Here is a 21,169-nt window from a genome sequence, read left to right as displayed (position 1 = left end):
TTCTTTTGTTGCTGCTATCATTTTTGATATTTAGGTGACATTCTGCAAATTCAGTACAAATAACACAGAGTAAACATAGCTGAAACACTGGAAAGTAATTATTAACAATGTTTATGACAGTTTTCACTTGAAGATGCACAATAACCCGACATTTGGTTCTGCTTCATTACACTTGGGCAGTGAAAGATTTGAGACAATTGTTTCATTAAAGAGGTAGCAAAAATCCCTACTACAAGGAGCTTGAACTTGGATCTCGAATGATGTACTTTTAAACGGTCACATTCAAGATCCAAGTGCTATGAACTCAGGGTAGTTTGTGTGTTGGCTAATATATTTTGACTGCATTGTCGTTTAAGGACAAACAAAATCAAAGGAAAGTGAAGCAGGTACTGACAGAGCATTTCCTGAGAAGAAGATTCCTCAATCTGAAAGATAAATACTGATGCCAACTACATAATTTCCATTCTTTTCAGTACAATCTGAACACACTCAGTCATATATTCTGTAACAATGATAATTCCAAAGTTTCAAAAGTTGGTTCAGTATCATGGAAGATGTTCCAGAACAGTCAATGAGATGCAGATGTTTTACTCACGAGACCCGCATGGCTGAATTACTGCCCCATCTTGCCCTGTCCTTTTTCACAGTTTTTCCAGTAAGTGGGAGGGCTGTCCCTCTTCTTCCTTGTTCAGGAATTGACCGGTAGGCCTGTCAACCAAACCAACAATCCCCTCTCCCAAGAGTATGTCCTCAGCAAACACTTCACTCTAGACTTACGTGAATAGAAACATCCCCACCTGAATAGGTGTGAATGTTCCTGAAATCTCTAAACTAACTTTCATTGTTTAAAGCACTCTGGTTCAGAGGTGATTTTGCCAGTGGGGGCGCGTTGGAGGCAGGACTGCTGCTTGGCGGGTCGATGTCCTGCCTCCATCGATTTATGACCAACCCGCGCTATTTTCCCTTGATTGACCTTGTTAAGCCCACCCAGCGGGCCAATTAAGGAAAGCTGGTTGCAGATAATGTCAACGTATGAAGTTTCATCTGTCAAAAATTCTCTGTGAAGCTGACAGTGACATTCTCTGTAGTTTGATGAGTACTTGAATTCAAGACCTCATCAAACCTCTTTTTTGCAGAAATGAGATGGTTGTTGCATTGGAGAATGCAACGGCCATCTGTCATCTCTGCCGCGGAGGTGCGAGACTCTCCGCATACCCATGATTGAAGCCTGCAAGAAGAAACAAAAGTAAGTACACTTTTTCTAACACGTTCCACTTAACTCAGATACTCACACCTCCACACTTGCACCCATCACTTACCTCCACAGCACACTTTTGCACCCCGCAGACCCACTACACCCCTCGATAACCCTGGCGGGGTTCGGAGCCTTCGGTAAGCCCGCACTTGTGTGGGCAAAATGGGGATAATCCTCTTATCTGCCTGTTAACAGGCGGTTAGGTGGTTGTAATCCCTTCCCGCCTCCAAGGAGACGGGACACGGCGCGGGCCAGCTACCCGCCTTCTGGCGAGATGCCACCCCCAATATTTTCCCAAATTGTTTTATTGGTCTACAGTGTAAAACATGTACTGCCGTGATAAACCTACATGGAATTTGTTAACAAGTTCTAATGGTAGCCATAGCAGTCTTCATGTCCAGACTTTCTGCACCAAGATAATTGGCTATAAAAATTAGTAGTAATCAACTGCTCCCTTGATCACTGAAGGGTATGACATTCATTGATGCTAAAATTAAATTATTCTTATAACAATATTTGAATGTTATAGTATTTTGTTTTCTTTGCACAGAGAATCCCAAGTCAATAGCAGACCCTCAAGTGTAAGGTGCGTGATGTTGGACTGCTACCACATGAAGATAATCTTCTACTAAAAGATCATGTTGGACTTCTGATGTCAGACAGACACCAAATGAACTGTTGGTCATGTCCATTTAGCTGTTTTCTCGCCATACTACATTTCTTCTGCTGTTGAAGAAGTCGAGGACTGATCTGCATTGGCTGCTGATCCTAGTGATCATTTTTTATCATTTATTTAAATTCACTATTATTTAAAGTGTTAGCCTTTGCTCAGTGCTAGCACTGTTTCCTCTGAGCTAGAGAGGAGTTGAACAGCTATGTATATGTAAAATACATTCTGTGTAAATCACAAAACAGGTTCATCCTTAAGAAGGCCAAGCAGCACCAGTTTCTCTGGTCACCTGGAGATTTTGGGCTAGAAATTGGGTACCTTAGCACCTCCTGTTCGCGCCTCCGAGGGGTGCTAATGGGGCGCAAACGACATTTTGCCTGGGCACGGTGCCGCTAACGACCTCCGCTAAATTCAGCGGGAGTTTAGCAGCGGCGGTAACCGGCAGCGCTCCGTGCTGCTGCACAAGCGATAACTACGTCATCACCGTGCGCAGCGCCCTATTTTTGGCCCGCCTGCAAAATTGGCCCGTGCCCCCTGAATCTGCACCAGGTAATGACAGCGACCGATTCAGGGGGCAGGAACGGAGTGGCAGGAGGCTCGCGGGGCGCTAAGTGAAGGGGAGGTGGCAAGCGGGGAAAAAAGATCTGGCAACCCGGCACTCCTCTTGTGTGCCGGGCTACTGGCACGGCACCCCACTCCCCGATGGTCCAGCTAGGGCCCCGCAGAGTTGTAGGCTTGGGCCCTCCCCAATAATGAGGGGCGGAGCCCTTCCATGTGGCAGCGCTACGTGGCCCAGTGCGGAGCGCTGCAGATTGCACCGCCCCGATATTCGGGATTAGCGCTGTACGAAGGAAGTGGAGCGCTTGAATTAGCATTCCAACTCCCTCTTGGAGCGCTAAAACTGAATTTTGCGGTGTTAGCGCCCCAAAATGGTTGATACCGAATTTCTACCCCATTATTTCTTCTTGACATTGGTGCTGGTTTGATGTATTAATTGAGCCAGGAGGACATTGTTTTGGAGGTTAGAACAAATCCATTATCTACATCATTCAGTCATCCACTTTGGAACTGGAGATTATCAAAAAGACAAGGGCTCAGAAATTCGGGTCCCCACACGTGAGTACGCACTGGGTACTCACGCGTAGGCCCACCAAAAGTGCCGGTTTCGTGCATGCACTGCGCGTGCACGGGAAACCGGAACTTCCGTTCCCTTGAAAGAAGGGGTTGACGGGTGGAACGCGTGCGCCGGAGAGGCAGCGCGTGCGCATCGTACTTACGTTTTTTTTGCAGGGTTCTCCGGGAGGGTAAGTCTCCAGCAGTTACACTTTTAAAAAGCAGGCACAAGGCCTGCTTTTAACAAGGTAAGTGGTGAATTAATTCAAATTAAAACATTTTTCCCACAGGTTTATTATTTTTAAATACTTTAAAGAAAGGTAAGTTTATTTTTAGCCCCATTAGAAAATGTAATTAATTTTTTCAAAAATTTAAATTATTGTTTAAAATAGTTATTTCATGTAATTTATAGTTATTTTAAAAATGTGATTTAAAAAAAAAAAAATTATTTGAAGTTTTAGTTACGTTTTAGGGCTTATAGTATTTATAGGTTTGACAGCTCTTCCTGTCAAATTTATGAATGAAGCATTCCCTGCTACCATTGGCTCTCCATGGCCCACGTGATCCCAGGGGACGCTTTGAACTAACTGCGCCCCTGGGATACATAAGCACTGTGCGCCGGCAGTTGGAGGAGGCCCAGGATCGGAATCCCACGGGGGCCCACAGCTCAACGGCCGGCGCGCAAGGTAAGTGCAGGTCGGAGGCTTGCACCCGCGGGAAGCCTCCGACCCGAATTTCTGGGCCATTTAACTAATCAAGATAGTTTAAGACAGTTTTGATAAAGTGTGCAGAAACAAAATGTTGACTTGTCCATTCACTTCATATATTCTGCCTGACCTGCTGAGTGTTTCCAGCAACTTCTGCTTTTTATCAGTGTAAGAAAATTCAGTGTTTTCTGCCCATATTGAATTCAATGTGAACACCAGGAAAATCAAAGATAAAACAGGATATTTAAGACTCTCTGGGAACTGAGAGGAAGTTTGAACCAGAAAAAGGAAATAAAGTTTTTTTAGACACTGCCAAGAATGAGTACTGGAGTGAAAAAGATAGGTCATAGAGTTATACAGCACAGAAAGAGGCCCTTCGACCCATTGTGTTTGCGCCGGCCATCGAGCCCTACCTATTCTAATCCCATTTTCCAGCACTTGGTCCGTAGCCTTGTATGCTATGGCGTCTCAAGTGCTCATCTAAATAGGTGTGGTATAAAATAGGCCTGCCAATTTTATACAACCATTGTGTAAGAATAGTACTCTACTGCATGCACTTTATTTGTTAATAGCACTTTAAACAAACCTAATAACACTATTTGAAGCCTAAACCGGCTTCAATATCTCACCTGAGGTTTTCATCTGCCATGCTTGCAGTGGGGAAAGAGTTAAAATAACATCGCTGGCAGTTTCACTGAATGGTGTAAGAAAGACAGGTGCTAACATGAAAGGCCACATCTATGAAGATGCGGCCAAGATAGCCGACCTTTGAAGAGGAAAAAAAGCAATTAAGTGGAGACAGGATATCCAGCATTGCAACTGCCTTTAACAACTTTATTACCTAGGTCGCATTCCAAGGTATCTTTTAATTTGCATTCAGCAGTTTGACTGATTGATTGAGGAGGCAGCTTACACATATTTACATTAAGATTTGTAATCAATCCGTGAAGGTGCATGCGGGCCAAGATCCAATCAGGTGGCAGGAATGAATTGTGCATGAGCTGTCATGTGTATTTTAACGTATAAAAATGTAGTGTTTGTTGTAACAATTTGGAGAAGTCTGGCTAAAGATAAAGCAAACTGTCTCCCCACCGGTGTAATAAAGACAACTTGACTATCGATCTGAAAACCTTGTGTCGAGTGTTGGTTTAAAATACGCCACAACAATGCTTTCTTAGTAACTGAAATTTCCAGTTTTAACATTTCTAAGGGATTATATAAAATAAATTTTAAAAATATATTTCACAATAACAATTACATTTATCCATTGAATTGTCTTTTATATATTTTAATATTTTCACAGAGGTTTTACTTGACGGCCTTAACCTCACAAACGACTGCACTTGGACTTGATATTCTGTCAGGAGCTGTGACACTGTCAGCTGAATTTGGATAGTGCAGTGTACCTCATTTCCCAGGGTGCATCAGTAATGCTCAGTGCAGCACAAAGGCATCCTCCGTGCACAGGAACCTGATACAAAGGCGGACTGCAATCATGCTTGTACCCCACTGGGTGTCTGATGTAAAAATTCCAGATTCTCATTCAGCTCCAACTGAAAATTCTCAATGGTTTCAGTGTGGAGCCCAGATTGCAGATGGATTATTTTAACATAGAATCTTCCTCTTATTTTCTAATGATTCAGTATTAATGATCAGGCAATAGCCTTGCAACCAGTGTTGTATCGATCAATGGTCCCTTCTCGCGGCTGATCAATTATTTAGAGGCTTTGCCATATATATTCTCTTCCATCTGTTGTAAAAACATGCCGCTGAACAATTGTATTTGGCAGGACATTGAGTCCAGGTGGTGGTGTGGCCTTTATCATCTTGGTCTCTCCCCCTACACCTCTGGTACCATCTCCTCTTTCAAGCACCTTGTAAATATAGGTGCACCAGGTGGAATAGCCATAGTAAGTCTTTGTTCATATAAATTACATATTCACATATTAAAGATGGATTCTATAGTGGCTGTAATAACTACAAGGTCAGGCCTGGAATACAGGAGGCATTACCTCATTAACCATCCATAAGAAGAGATAAGAAATATAGTACAGGAAACTTTGTTATATCCGGCACCGACGGGACTGAGCTGTTGCCGATCTATCGAAACTGCCGGACATACAAAGTTAATGTTGAGGCATAAGGAGGTTTTCATCTCTGTATCTGACAACAAACACTTGCTTAGCAACAGCTTGTAAACAGTCAGCCCGTATCTTGGAAGCGTCTCTGTAGCTTAGCAACAGCTTCAGAGAGACTTTCCAGAGCCCCACTGTTGAAAACAAAGCCACGAGAAGAAAAAAAACCGAACAAAACGGCTCCTGATTTCTGCAGGTAGATCGAGGTTTCCGGACATACAACCTCCGGATAAACCAAAGTTTCCTGTAATTACATTGTAAATCCATCAGTGATACTGTAGGGAGTAATCTGGTATGAAGAGCGGTTGTGTTCAATGTTCCCTCTAAAATAGAGGCGTCACAAGTAGATGCAGTGTCCATTGAATGCCTAGACAAGGCCGTGGCGCAGAAGAGGACACCGGTACATGTAGCAAATCAAATGGAAGGTATGAAGTAAGAGGACAGAAGCCAACCCCGCCGCCCCCTCTGCCATGTCCCGAAATATGGGAGGGAGCCCGAGGAGGTCTGGTTGTGAAACAAACCAGAAAGGTGGGATATTTTGGAGTGTCCCACCAAACGATTAAAATTGCCCTTAATATCAGCAGGATAGCCTTACCCGAGCAATGTGATAAACACACGACAGGATTATGGGAGAATTTATTAAAGAAACAATAGGACCACAAGGGCGATTAAATAGGATAAAGAAGGGAGTCCTAGAAATGGCAAGAGCAGGGTATGCGGCGGGGGTGGCAACTGTTAACACCCTTGACATAAGCAGTATTGACCAAGAAGTCCAAGACTTAGCTCAACACTTAAAGACCCTTCTGAAGAAGGGTAACGATCTGACTTCCTGGTTATCAGTGATGGGGTAAGTAGGTTACCTGTTTGGGTAACCTTTACATGTATATTATAGTTGCATTAGAATGTTACTGTAACTGCAAGGCATGATGGGATGCCTGACCAAAACCAGTCCAAAGCACAGTGTCAGCATTTAACAGTAGCAGTAGTTGTAATAAAGTTTCTTCATGAAACCTTGAATCAGGAACAATGAACAAAGATAATCGTAACTGGAGATTGGATAAGATAAACAAAACTGCAGAAAGGTAGAAGTAAGGACCTTGGGTCCGGGACAGTTGAGATAGCGGGAAGCATCTACCCAAGCCTACGTAATCGGTAATTAACGGTTGATTATAAATAAACTGCCATGACTATTGTAAATTTGAGACACTTCGGTACGCTGAAGGCGCTCCCCTGCATGCTTGCAATAAAGTTTCTCTCCTATCGCAGCCAACCCTTGACTCCGAGTGGTTTCTTTCCACAACAACTTGGCGACTTAACTCTTTTAGAAATCGCGGGGGTCTCCTACCCCCAGAGAGACACCCGTTAAGCTGGCTCTCCTGGCCATTGGCGAAATTTAACTCTTTTAAGCTCAACGCTTAAGGACCCTTCTGAAGAAGGGTAATGATCTGACTTCCCGGCTATCAGGAACAGGGGAAGAAATCGCTAGACAGATGCTACAGGTCGCAGAGATCCTAGAGCCTCCTGCCCAAACCATTAGTAAAATAATTGCACGACTGAATGATCTAACCCACGAATCACATAAATAACTCGTATGTGCAATGTACGGCACATGGTTACTCGGGAATATCCAACATAATATAAACCAGATGAAACAGGGTAAGATACCCGATTGGATAAGTAATGATCAGTTGTCCAAACGGACACGCGACGGTATTGCCCTCTGCAATGTGTGGAAGACAACACGAGTGTTCCTATCTCCAAGTAATTGCATTACTAAAAAACAAAATGATAGGTATGATTTTAGCTATTCCACAAATAATATAATTTTCCTGTATTTTTTTTCGGCTTTAAACAATTTTCTAAATTAAAAAATTTTTCTTCAGATTTTTGTTTCACCGGGTGCCTAAATCTTGTTTGCTTTAGTCTCCTTCCAGCGGCCCTTGTACATGTGCTGTGCCTCCACCGGTTTTGTTCCCAAGTGCGGCTGTGGCTCAGTCCCCGAGAACGGACTACGTGTGTCTGGATACTCGCCCCTCTCTCTCCCTGTCCCTCTCTCTGGGTCTCTGTCTCTCTCTGACTCCCTCTCTCTAAATCTCTCTCTCTTCCCCCAGTCTCTCTCCCTTACCCTCGCCCAGTCTCTCTCCCCCCAATCTCTCTCTCTCCCCCCCCATCTCCCTCTCTCCACCGCCATGTCTCCCTCTCCGCCACCAGTCTCCCTCTCTCCCCCCAGTCTCCCTCTCCGCCACCAGTCTCCCTCTCTCCCCCGCCAGTCTCCCTCCCTCCCCCGCCAGTCTCCCTCTCTTCCCCCGCAGTCTCCCTCCCCCCAGTCCCCCTCTCTTCCCATCCCGAGTCTCCCTCTCTCCCCCCCAGTCCCCCTCTCTCCCCCCCAGTCTCCCTCTCTCCCTCCCCAGTCCCCCTTTCTCCCCCCATTCTCCCTCTCTCTCCAGTCCCCCTCTCTCCTCTCCAGTCTTTCTCCCAGTCCCCCTCTCTCTCCCCCCCAGTCTCTCTCCCCCCAAGTCTCTCTCTCTCTCTCCCCCCCAGTCTCTCTCTCTCTCTCCCCCCCAGTCTCTCTCTCTCTCTCCCCCCCCAGTCTCTCTCTCTCTCCCCCCCAAGTCTCTCTCTCTCTCTCTCTCTCTCCCCCCCAGTCTCTCTCTCTCTCTCCCCCCCCAAGTCTCTCTCTCTCTCTCTCTCCCCCCCAGTCTCTCTCTCCCCCCCCAGTCTCTCTCTCTCTCTCCCCCAGTCTCTCTCTCTCTCCCCCCCAAGTCTCTCTCTCTCTCTTCCCCCCCCCAGTGTCTTTTTCTCTCTCTCTCCCCCCCAGTCTCTCTCTCTCTCTCCCCCCCAGTCTCTCTCTCTCTCCCCCCCAAGTCTCTCTCTCTCTCTTTCCCCCCCCAGTGTCTTTCTCTCTCTCTCTCCCCCCCAGTCTCTCTCTCTCTCTCCCCCCCAGTCTCTCTCTCTCTCCCCCCCCCAAGTCTCTCTCTCTCTCTCTCCCCCCCCCCAGTCTCTCTCTCTCTCCCCCCCAAGTCTCTCTCTCTCTCGCTCCCCCCCCCCCCTTCTGGCCTCCATACTAGCTGTCATTGTAAATGGTTTCTCCTCCCTTTCAAAACCAGCACCATTATCCACTTCTCAAAAAACCCACCCACGACCCCTTTGGCCCTTGCAAAATTTCACCTTATCTCCAATCTTCTTTTCCTCTTCATCTATGAATGTACTGTTGCTTTCACAAATCCATTCCCCTTCCCCAATGTCTTACGATGAACCAGAGCCTCAGTATTCTCCTTGACCCTGAGCTGAGCTTCCAACCCCATATCCTCTGCAACACAAAGATTATCTACTTCCATCTCTGTAATATCACCTGCCTTAATGCTATCTTAGCCCATCTGCTGCTGAAATCATAAAGTATGCTTTTGTCATCGCTAGACAATTCCTAGCTGGCCTCCCATCCAACACCTTCTGTAAAATTCAACTCATCCAAAACCATGCTGCCCATATTTATCCTGCACCAAGTCCTGCTCATCCATTATCCCTGTGCTCGCTGATGTCAACTGATTCTCGGTCTCCCAGTCCCTCATCGAAAATTCTCATCCTTGTATTTGAATCTCTTCATGGCCTTTAGCCTTACAACCTCCATCCTCTGTCCACTACCTCTTCATACTGCTTATTCTGACCTCTTGTGTTTCCTCTCCTTCTACCTCTCACTGTTGGCTGTGCCTTCAGCCGCCTCGGCCCCACTCTCTTGAATTCCCTCCCTATGCTCTTCCGCCTCCCCCTGTTCTATTAACACTATCCTTAAAACCAATCTCTTCCATTTAGCCTTTGGTAAACCCTCCTAATATCTCCTCCATTAGCTCATCGTCCATGTTTTGATTACACCTCTGTGAAATGCTTTGGGATGTTTTTCCAGTTAAAGGTGCTATATAAGTGCATGTTGTCGTGGGGGAAGATTAGGGGCAGCCGGGGTCAAGAGAGGTAGTGGAGAGTTTGAGCTGGGTGTCGTGACCATCAGTGTGGAAGTTGACCGTATGTCTGTGGATGATGGCCCTTGGGAAGGACAGCTCCTGCCTCCGTTTCACTGCCGAGTTTCCCGTGCCCCGGGAAACCCATGACGCACAAGTTACTTTCAAAACAGGCTCCCAATTGCACTGTTGGAGTCCTATTTAAATATGTTACTAAGCAACCCGCCTCTCCATGGAAAGACACTCAGACGTCCCGAATTCTGCCGTCATAAAAATGTCAGCCGGCGTGTGAAGGGATAATTACTAGTCCTAGCCCTTGTCGGGCTATCCCGGATCAGCTTTCATGAGCTCTTATAATAATTTGTCTGTGACTACACAAACCACTCTGGGTACAGGTATATTGTGTATAAGTAAAACAGGTTTATTAAGCATTAAACATCCAGTACAAGAAGTAATACTTAACAAGAAGATAGTCACAGTCTGTTCATTCGAACCCCGGTGTTCCTTCCGAGTGACCGCGGCACAAGTCTCCTGATGTATGTTGCTGTGTTCCGTTGACCGATGCTCGCTTCTTTGGGTGTTGACCGAAGCTCCTATCAATCTCTGGTTACACGGTGCGCGCGCTTTCGATGTTCAAAACCTGTACCTTTATACCCTTTTTCCACTCGTTTTGCCTACGTGGCAGTAATTAAACCTCTGACACCTGGTAAAAAGTGTTGCTTCCCTCGTTAGCTATCTTATGACCTTGTTGATCCTTCTGACTTTTTCTCTATGCATAACAAAGTACCCTTATCTCAGATGTTCACTTTTCACAGAACACTCTCTAGAATGTTGACAAAACAGTTGGTCCATCCTATAGCTATACCAATGAAGGATGTCTCCAACTCTTATCTCTTTCTCTAGTTTTTATCTCTTTAAGCATAATATTGCTGAATTTCTCGTCTCCATAAACTTAGCACAACATTCTGTTACTTCAGTAATTTGAACCAGAGGTCTTTAGTCAGGTTAGCATAATCCCATCCTGCTTTACTCTTAGCCATTTTATACAGGCTTTTAGGCTGTTAACATACAATTTCATATATTATAGTTATACAAAGATGGTTATAGAATCTTAATGTTTACTAAATCCTACAGGTACACCCTATCCTACATATATATCCCTATCTTGAGGGCGAGGCATTTGCCGACCCATCAAAACTAAAATCTTACATATGGATTATTCTTCCGTTTATGTAACTCTAACATGTTCTGGGCTGTAATCATATTTAAATGTGATTGGGTATTGGACTTTAGGTGTTTCAGGTAGCAGGTGTAGAATAATAAGCACATCATTACTACAAGTTGGGATATGACCAGTACATGGGAAATTATCCTAATCCAAGGAGGAATTTCCATGTTTGTCCCTATGTTGTATTATTAGTCCTAACAATTTTTGACACCCTACCTTGTGGCATTTGTGTTTAACTGGGTAGATCTTAAACAAACTTCTGATCTTACATAGTTCAAAGTCTTATTACATGGGTTACATATATCAAATACACTATCATTACAAGTTGGAGAACTACCAGAGCGTGTGAAATAATATGAACCTAAGGACGTGCTGATGCATTAAGCCCAATATCCCACCAGTGTGAGTTGTCCCTTATGCTTTCAATTTCAGTATCTATTCTCGAGTTGTCTTGCTCCAAAACATAAAAATGCTTTAGGGAGGAGCTCAGTCGCATCACGAGTTCACTGAAACCCTCAAACAATAGGGGAATGTCGTATCCGAATTGTGCCACATAATTGTGCAGCTCGTACTTAAAACATGTTGGTTGATGAGACAGGTCCTGTTAGACCCGTAAAGCATGGTAATTACGGTAGTAGTGACACAGGAGGCACCACCAAAATCACCTCATACTGGATTCGTACTGGTTTTTCCCACGCTCTGTTACCTACAAAACACAATTATTACAGTCACAGTTAAATTCAGTCTTACAATCATTTCAAGTGACATTACAGTTTAACATCTAATCAACAAATCATGGACTTAAAAGATTCTCCAGATCTCTTTTATTCGTAGCCATCTTGTGGATAATTCTTACTAAACATGATTTCTCCTTAGCCCCAATTGTCCCAATCCAAATTCTTCAACTTCAATTTCAATCCCTCTAACAGGTACCAGTGTGTTTAACTCTATTCTGATTGTTTCATTAATTAGATAGTTTCTCGATGGAGTATGTGTCAATGCTTTAAAAGTTGTCTCACTCTCCTGAGCCACATTAACTATTTCATGTCTTACTGTTGTCAAGTAACTGAGAATGTCTGAGACCCATTCTTCAGTGCAAATTCACCATACATTCCCGGATGGTAATTGCTTCATACATAACAAATCACATTTGCACACTCATATCGGTATCTCAATATTGTGCCAGACGTGCCATCCAATACAAGCCTTTCTTGGGCTTTCATGTGTCTTATCAAAAGATTGTAGTCGTTTGGAGATCTTTGCTCATCTTCCTCTGCATGGTGCCAATGTCTTGGGTAGTGGCCAGACTATCAAATTCAGTTTTCTTAAAAGTTCATTAAAGGCAGGGACACAAATGTCTCCAAGAGAAAGCTATTAATTTACTATTCTTAACTACACTTTCCTGACTTTCACTAGAAAGTTTTGGAAAATTCTCATTCAGTAGTGTAATTCTCCTGTTTCAATTTAAACCCTCAATCACTTTCCTTTAATTACCATTCATATCTCATTCATGAGTCCTGGAGAAACTTTACTGTCCAGTACAATATTTAAGATAGAAAACATAGATCAAACATTCTCACTTGATCCAAGCTATTAACACTTTTTTATTTATCATTATTTTAGAGGATCTTTTATTTTCCCAAAAGTAACCAAATATATAGTGCCTGAATCCATTTTGTTATTACAAAATTATCCCAAAATCCAAAAAGCAGTATTGTTGAACTGACAGGTTTTGTCAATGTTCAGTTTCATTTCTATCAATTTATCTTATCAATTCCAATTTCAGAAACAAGTGATTTCCAGGCTAGGTGGTTTACACAGTGTTTTAACATTAGAGACAGAAGTGCTGCAATTAGTTTACAAGGTAACTTCCATATAATAAAAGAAAGAAGAGAATCAATTGTGACTCTGCTTAAGAGCCCAAGGGATTAATTTATCAAATCATAATTTTCATTCTGTCACTGTGGGGAAATAGTAACTTAAAATTAAGAAACTTAAATTTAATAATGTCCAATATCTTTAAATTTCATTCAGTAATACTAAAGTTGTTGCTTTGTGAACTTAAACAGCTGTCAGTGGAAAGGGTTAACTCCTTTACAGGTTTTTAAGAAGGTGGAGCGAAACATTGTCAGGCACACGCAATTGCGTCACTTCACGTAACTTAAAAAAAAACTTTCCCGATCGAAAAAGACAGTTGTGTTTTCACACTTTAACTAAACATGAATAGAACAGATAAAACAAAACAAAATAGTACATGCTTGCTGAAAACAGTAAATTACATATTTGTTATTGTCCTTTCTTCAGATGGCTTTCCAAAATACTGTAAAAACATTGAATATAACTGGAGAAAAATTAGTTTTTCACATTTAAACAAATCAACTCAAACTGCTTTGGAAAATTTCACCATAGCAACCGCGACTCCAAGATTAAATTTAAGACTGAAACTTAATCTTTTGTTAAACAAACTTTTTTTGTCCTTCTCAGTTTTACACACCAGCTTAACTTAAGTTGTGGTTCAAAGTTTTTTCCCCAATTATTGTGGCACAATCTCATTCGCACATTCTTAAAACTTCCAAAATCCAGGACAAGACAAAAGTTTTTAAACGCTTTTAACACAGAGAAGTGGGTGGAGCTAAAACACACATAACAGACATTTTTTTAAGACAGGCTTTTCAGACAAAAGAAATACTGTAACTTCTTAAACATTCATAGTCAGGAAAACATTCACACTTTAACACACATTATCATACAAACTGAAATTCCAGCATTTTTTAAGGTTCCTTTCACTCAGCAAATCTTGTGTTTTATTTGTCTCGGCACAGACGTTAATAACTTCCATGTCGGTAAAGCTTTAAATTTCTCTCTTTTTTTGTTTTTTTAAATCGGAGTTTCAGCAACTTAGGGGGTTACTTGAGTTCTAGTTAGGACACTAACTGGTTTCTCAATGTATGCGGAACTGTCCAGCAGGGGTTTTCCATGTCACTATTCTCAAAATTGGGGTGGTAATTCCAGAATGCCACTATATGTTGCCTTAGCTCTATTGGGCATGTTTGTGGGTTAACTGGTCCAAATTGTTGGACACATGCCTGTAACTCTGCATAGTTCAGGGGCTGGGATCATTCATAAGTACCTGCCCACAACGTTCCCGGACAGCCTGCCGTTGGTGGTACTGCTTGTCTAGGTTGAGCCTGGATATCTACCGCAGCTGGTGCTGGTGTTGCATTAGGAATCACTTGGGTGCGGGTCAGAACATTAACTGGGGCTCGTCCACTGAGGTTTTTATACTAGTGTTAGGAGCATAGGCTGGGGGCCTTTCGACCAAGTCAATGGTGGTATACGAAACGGGGGCCTTTTGGGGTTGCTGAAGAGCCTCCCTTAGGGCTCCTTGTGAGTCATTTAATTGACTGATCAGGCAGTCATTATCTTTTGTTAAGAATGCTACTTGACTTTTAGCCTCCTCAAGATTCTGCATTGCAGCGCCGGCGTGAACGGTGTTAATACTCTGTTGCTGCATTACTGCATGCCGAAGCACCGACTTGTCCCTGAATAATTTCATTCTTGTTTTTTAACTCTATGGCTTCTTTCTCCCATTTTGACTTTTCACTCTGTAATGTCAGATTCTCTCTTAACTTTTCCCTCTGTAACATTAGATTCTCCTCTACAAGCCGTGACTTTTCACCCGTTAATGTTAGATTCTCTTGTATTGCCAGTAGTGTGTCTTTTTCTAATTTCTCCTGATCATCTTCCATCTCTAGGAAAGTTTCTTTATCTAGTTCTACACAATATACTGCGGCATAGGCCATTCGCTGCACTGCCCTATCCAGCTTCCATCTCTTCTCCTGAACTTGCTTTACAATGAACACAACAACGTCCTTGAAAGACACACTCACATCCTTTGTTAGACATGCTACTATCAACGTCTGCAACTGTGCATCACCGCGCTTCTTCGTTAACTTTGCTTTATACTCTACAAAAGAATTCTCACTCAACATTCTAACTGTACGTTAAAGAGACACTATCTGTTAGATAACCTAAACTCCCACAAGAATTTTCGTTGATCAGACAAAAATTCAAACGAAAATCCAAACACCTGCCTTATGCACAATAGACCTGGTTTCAGTTAATAGTCAAGCCCCACGTTGGGCGCCAACTTGTAGCTTTCATAAGCTCTAATAATAATTTGTCCGTGACTACACAAACCACTCTGGGTACCGATATATTGTGTATCAGTAAAACAGGTTTATTAAGCATTAAACATCCAATACAAAGAAGTAATACTTAACAAGAAGATAGTCACAGTCTGTTCGTTCGAGTCCCAGCGTTCCTTCCGAGTGACCGCGGCGCAAGTCTCCTGATGTATGTTGCTGTGTTCCGTTGACCGATGCTCGCTTCCTTGGGTGTTGACCGAAGCTCCTATCAATCTCTGGTTACACGGTGCGCACGCTTTTGATGTTCAAAACCTGCATCTTTATACCCTTTTTCCTCTCGTTTTGCCTACGTGGCAGTAATTAACCCTCTGGCACCTGGTAAAAAGTGTTGCTTCCCTCGTTAGCCATCTTATGACCTTGTTGATCCTTCTGACTTTTTCTCTATGCATAACAAAGTACCTGACATGAATCAGTCATTCCTGAAAGAAAGACTTATGAAATAATCCTGAGCGGCCTACAGGTGGCGCTGTCCAGGGAGAGTATAAATACTCGGGCACGGGCCAAGCTTGCGCAGGACATTCTTAACAGGAACTAGTGTTCCTAGACCTCCATGTTGTAAAACAGTTGATTAAAGCTTTGTTTAACGCTTAGAGCAAGTGCCTAGTAGTTTTCTTACGTCAGTACCCTTATCTCAGATATTCACTTTTCACAGAACACTCTCTAGAATGTTGACAAAACAGTTGGTCTGTCCTATAGCTATACCAATGAAGGATGTCTCCAACTCTTATCTCTTTCTCTAGTTTTTATCTCTTTAAGCATAATATTGCTGAATTCCTCATCTCCATAAACTTAGCACAACATTCCGTTACTTCAGTAATTTGAACCAGAGGTTTTTAGTCAGGTTGGCATAATCCCATCCTGCTTTGCTCTTAGCCATTCACAATTTTTTACAGGTGTTTAGGCTTTTAACATACAATTTCACACATTATAGTTATATAAAAATAGTTATAGAATCTTAATAATGTTTACTAAATCCTACAAGTACACCCTATCCTACAACCTTCAACTAAAGTTAGAGATAGCCGAATCCTATAAGATGCTTAATTGGGTCTAAAGGTCCAGACTATCTCTCCCTAAAGGAAAGGAACGACTTGAAGATGTTACCATCCTCCAGATAGCACTTTTAATAAGTTTAACTAGACTGTAATATTCTGGATATTATGAGGGTCTGGAATACTCCCCCAGAATTCTGCAACTCCTCACCAAAGAGTGTACAGAGATTGAGTTTGCGAGTTTGCTACAGAAGTACTCTGTGAGCCAATTCTAAAAATATATAGATTTATTAAAGAACCGACATGTAGTCAACAACTGATGATTCAGTCGCAACATTAACAGTTCAAAAACAAATAGCTTACAATTCTTATTCTCAGAGATCCTTATTCTCAAATCTTAACTTCATTACATTTTTACATTTCTACTTCTTATTCTTAATCCATGACACCCACCAAAATCAAAATACCTTGATTACCCGAGACTCAAAGAGTTGTAGGCTTACAGAGTGGTTCTCTGAAGCTGAGAATCGCTTGCCCCTTCCAGCGACTTCTGACTTTCTATTTTAAAATTCTATATTTTATACCCTTTTTTCAGTGGTATATCCTTTGAAGTTTTTCTGCTGATGTAAGCTAATTATCTCTAGTCATCTTTCTGTTGACTTCTTTCTATTCTTACTGTCAATTCAGCTGTTAGCTTGCAGAATTCTGTCTGATGTGTAGGTGTTCAAAACTTATCTTAAAGACAAGATGACAGTAGTTTTTTACTTGATGCCATTTTTACAAAGGACTTCTGTTCAATTCTTAAATCACCTTAGCTGGTTGTAACTAGACTTCGTGTCTCCTATGTGTTCCAAGTTCAATACAAAAACCATGTGATTGCTTGGTGCATCTATTGATGTCATATCTACAAAGTCTTCTGTTTGTATCTTTTTACAACATGTAAATTAAAAACACTGCAACCGAGTACTTCATTCTTTTCCTAGTCATCTCAATTGGTTGTATTACAGACTTCTGTCTCCTGTCTTTCATTTGATGTCATATTTTTGAAGGCATATGGTTCTTTAATGTTCTGTGTTTCTGTTTCCCGATGTGTTGGTTTATAACACCTTAACATTATACCATTGTGCTCTTTCATGTGCCTGTTTACTAAGTTTTGTTTAAAACAATTTAACTGGGTAAATCTTATTGTGTTCTTTCCAAAGCTTAGACATTCTGGAAGCTCCAACCCTTCTTCAATAGGGCCATTGTTTCAGTGTCAACAACCAATTCCCATTTCAAAAGCTTGTATGGGGTTTACAGCTTTGTGTTAACAACTCATTGTTATAAATCTCATCATTCAAGAAACTACTCGTGAAATAACACTGGACGGCCAGCTGGTGGTGCCGTCCAAGGAGTATAAATACTCGGGCGTCGGCCCCAGCGTTCCAGGGACATTTTGTAAGACAAGGAACTAGTGAAGTACAACCAGACCTCCATGTTCTGAAACAAGTTGATTAAAGCCTTGCTTTATGCTCAAACCAAGTGTGTAGTGAGTTTTATTACGTCAATTTAATCAACTTGATATTGACTCCATGCTTTGGGTGATTCGGGAACAGCCAGCTACGACTCGAACCATAGAAGGGAACTCAGACAAGTAATCGATCCATCATGGAGAAACTACTCAGACCAGCCCGTCTCGACCTGGACCCGAATTCACTTACAGCCACTAAGGTATGGAAACATTGGTATTGTACCTTTAGCAACTTCCTTGAGGACTGTGGTGAGAATGTTCCTAACAAGTTACGAATGCTTGCTAATTATGTATCCCCTCATGTGTTTGATTATATCGAAGACTGTGTAGACTATGATGCCGCTATCTAAATACTACAGCAGCTATATGTCAAGTCCCCAAATGAAATTTTTTCTCGGCATCTACTGGCCACAACTTGACAACAACCCGGGGAATCACTTGACGAATTCCTTCAGAAAATTCACAGGCTCAGCAAGGATTATAATCTTAAAGCTGTTACAGCTGAGCAGTACCAGGAGGAGATAATTCGTGATTTCTTTATTAATGGGATTGCATCTCCCTTCATACGTCAGTGTCTGTTGGAGAATAAAACCCTCAAGTTACAGGCTGCCTGTGACCAGGCATGTTCTCTGGACTTAGCAAAGAGGAATGCAGACACCTATCTTTCACCATGTGCACGGGCTGCTGCTATCACTTTTAGTGACTCTTTCGACAGGCCTCAGGCAGAAGCCCTCACGGATGACGACTCCAACCCGGCTGATGACAACCCTACCCTAGAAACCTACACTGATGATGACCCCGCACTAGCGGCATCTTGGCAATCTGGAAGGAAGTGTTTCTTCTGTGGAGGTGCGTTCCATTATAGGAAATGTTGTCCTGCTTGTAACGCGACCTGCAATCATTGCAGCAAGAAAGGTCACTTTTCTAAGGTATGCCAGTCAAGAGCCGCTGTTAGTAAGAAAGGCAACTTTTCTAAGGTATATCGGTTGAGAGCTCCTGTTAGTTTTGCAGCTACTATCTATAAAACTGCTCCTCCCCCAAGAGCCACTACTAAGGTTACAGCTGCAATCTATAAAACTGCTCCTCCCCCAAGAACCACTACTAAGGTTACAGCTGTCAAGGGTAAAACTGCCCCTCCTCCCATCACAGCTGTTTTTCCCCAAAGTCTGTCCCATGCAGCCACGAAGGTTTAGGTAAATGGACACATTTTGAGTGCACTAATCGACTCATGCAGCTCTGACAGCTTCATTAGTGAGCGGGCTGTCAGTAAATTAAAACTGCAAATTTACCCCTCAGACAGGGAAATTGCAATGGCTCTGATGACACTGACCACCAATTCTTCTGGCTTTTGTCTTGTCGCAGAGGGAGCGGTCCCTTCGGAATGCTGAAAGGGGAGGTGAGGGGAAGATGTGTTTGATGGTGGGATCACGTTGGAGGTGGCGGAAATGGCGGAGGATGATCCATTGAATGTGGAGGCTGGTGGGGTGAAAGGTGAGGACAAGGGGCACCCTATCGTGGTTCTGGGAGGGAGGGGAAGGGGTGAGAGCAGAAGTGTGGGAAATAGAACGGACATGGTCAAGGGCCGTGTCAACCACAGTAGATGGGAATCCTCGGTTGAGGATAAAGGAAGACATGTCGGAAGCACTGGTATGGAAGGTGGCATCATCAGAACAGATGCGGCAGAGATGGAGAAACTGGGAGAATGGAATAGAGTCCTTACAGGAAGCGGGGTGGGAGGAAGTGTCATCCAGGTAGCTGTGGGAGTCGGTGGGCTTGTAGTGGATGTTTGTCGAAAGATGATCGCCAGAAATGGAGATGGAGAAGCCAAGGAAGGGAAGGGAAGAGTCGGAGATGGACCATGTGAAGGTGAGGGAAGGGTGGAAATTGGAAGTAAAGTGAATGAACTTATCTAGTTCAAGGCGAGATCAAGAAACGGCACCAATACAGTCATCGATGTACTGGAAAAAGAGGTGAGGGAGGGGACCTGACTAGGACTGGAACAAAGAATGTTCCACATATCCCATGAACAGGCAGGCATAGCAAAAGTTATCTCTCCCAATGGGGAATCGCCATAAGTAAAATGACACCATACCATCCCATTGCTAGCAGACAGGTTGAGAGATACAACGCTATCATTTGGAACGCTTTTTGACTTGTGCTGAGATCATGCAACCTACCAAACCAGCAGTGGGAAACTATGCTCCCTGACGTGTTGCATTCCATCAGGCCTCTCCTTTCTACGTCTACCAATGTCACACCTCACGAGCGATTCTTCAGCTTCCAGCGTCGCTCCACCCAAGGGACGTCTCTACCATCATGGTTGGCAGCTCCCGGCCCCGTGCTGCTCCGAAGATTCGTCCGATCATCTAAAACCGATCCTCTCGTTGATGAGGTGGAACTCACGGACGTCAACCCCACGTACGCGCACGTGCGGTACCCTGATGGCCGGGATTCCACCATTTCGCTCCGGGACCTGGCTCCCTGTGTGGCCATTTCCATGGACTCAACTGATAGAGGGACCCACGGGGATGAAGCCAACACTCTGTGCTCCCCCGAAGATGACGCCCTACCTGGGGCATTGAGAGATCTGCCAGCTGCCCCACCGGATCCACTCGGGGAGCCAAGCGCTCCCCGTGGGATGGCCACCCAAGGCCAGGACGCCGGTCAATCCCTGGCTATCCAACAGGATGAAGTCAGTTCTGCTCCTGTGGGGACCTGTACCCGGTGTCACGATCGCCCCAGCCTCCCTCGGGTCGATCAGAGCAACACGGGCCCTGTCGATCCACTGGTATGGATAAAGCGGCCCAGGGACCAAGGCACGGTCCGGGGAGACGTGCCTTCTAGCCATAAACAAAAATCTAAAAGACTACGGCTAGTCGTGGTCCACCTGATCCGCTAAGAGGAAGTCGTCAGACATCCAACTCTTTTAGGCAGGAAGAATGTTATAAATCTCATCATTCAAGAAACTACGTGTGAAATAATGCTGGACGGCCGGCTGCCGTCCAAGGAGTATAAATACTCGAGCGTCGGCCCCAGCTTGCCAGGGACATTTTGTAAGACAAAGAACTAGTGAAGTACAACTAGACCTCCATGTTCTGAAACAAGTTGATTAAAGCCTTGCTTTATACTCAAACCAAGTGTGTAGTGAGTTTTATTACGACACTCATCTTATCTCAAAAGCCTGTATTCTGTTTACAGCCTGTTTCATTGAGGCTTTTAGATTTTTAAACCCAGCTTTCATGTTTTAATAAAGTCAGAATTCTGTTTATAGTATGGTGTATTTTTCTGAATAGGTATGGCTTATTCCTTTACACCCACCTCTTGACCGAAAAATGAGCTCATAACATCAGGGCAGAGTTTGGTCAATAATACTAATAAGGTTACAATAGCATATTAAT

The 21,169-nt window shown here is 43.4% G+C and overlaps 1 protein-coding gene and 1 pseudogene across 3 annotated transcripts in view; both read left to right on the top strand.

Annotated features, from left to right (window-relative positions):
* The window catches only part of LOC147106754 (uncharacterized), a 45,836-nt gene extending 40,962 nt beyond the window's left edge, over positions 1-4,874 (top strand). For all 3 annotated transcript variants that reach the window (XM_086007840.1, XM_086007839.1, XM_086007838.1), the window contains one exon: positions 1,806-4,874. In XM_086007840.1, the coding sequence (XP_085863966.1) occupies positions 1,806-1,840 (35 nt within the window). In that variant the 3' untranslated portion in view covers positions 1,841-4,874. The remainder of the gene's footprint in view (positions 1-1,805) is intronic.
* Positions 1-21,169, top strand: part of LOC147106753 (natural cytotoxicity triggering receptor 3 ligand 1-like) — a 744,151-nt pseudogene that overhangs the window by 575,158 nt on the left and 147,824 nt on the right.

Source organism: Somniosus microcephalus, chromosome 15 (genome assembly GCF_052327205.1).
Source record: "Somniosus microcephalus isolate GS21.2 chromosome 15, FLI_Smic_1.0, whole genome shotgun sequence".
NCBI lineage: Eukaryota > Metazoa > Chordata > Chondrichthyes > Squaliformes > Somniosidae > Somniosus > Somniosus microcephalus.
Note: the sequence above shows the minus strand (reverse complement) of the source record. Positions and strands in the feature narration are given on the sequence as shown.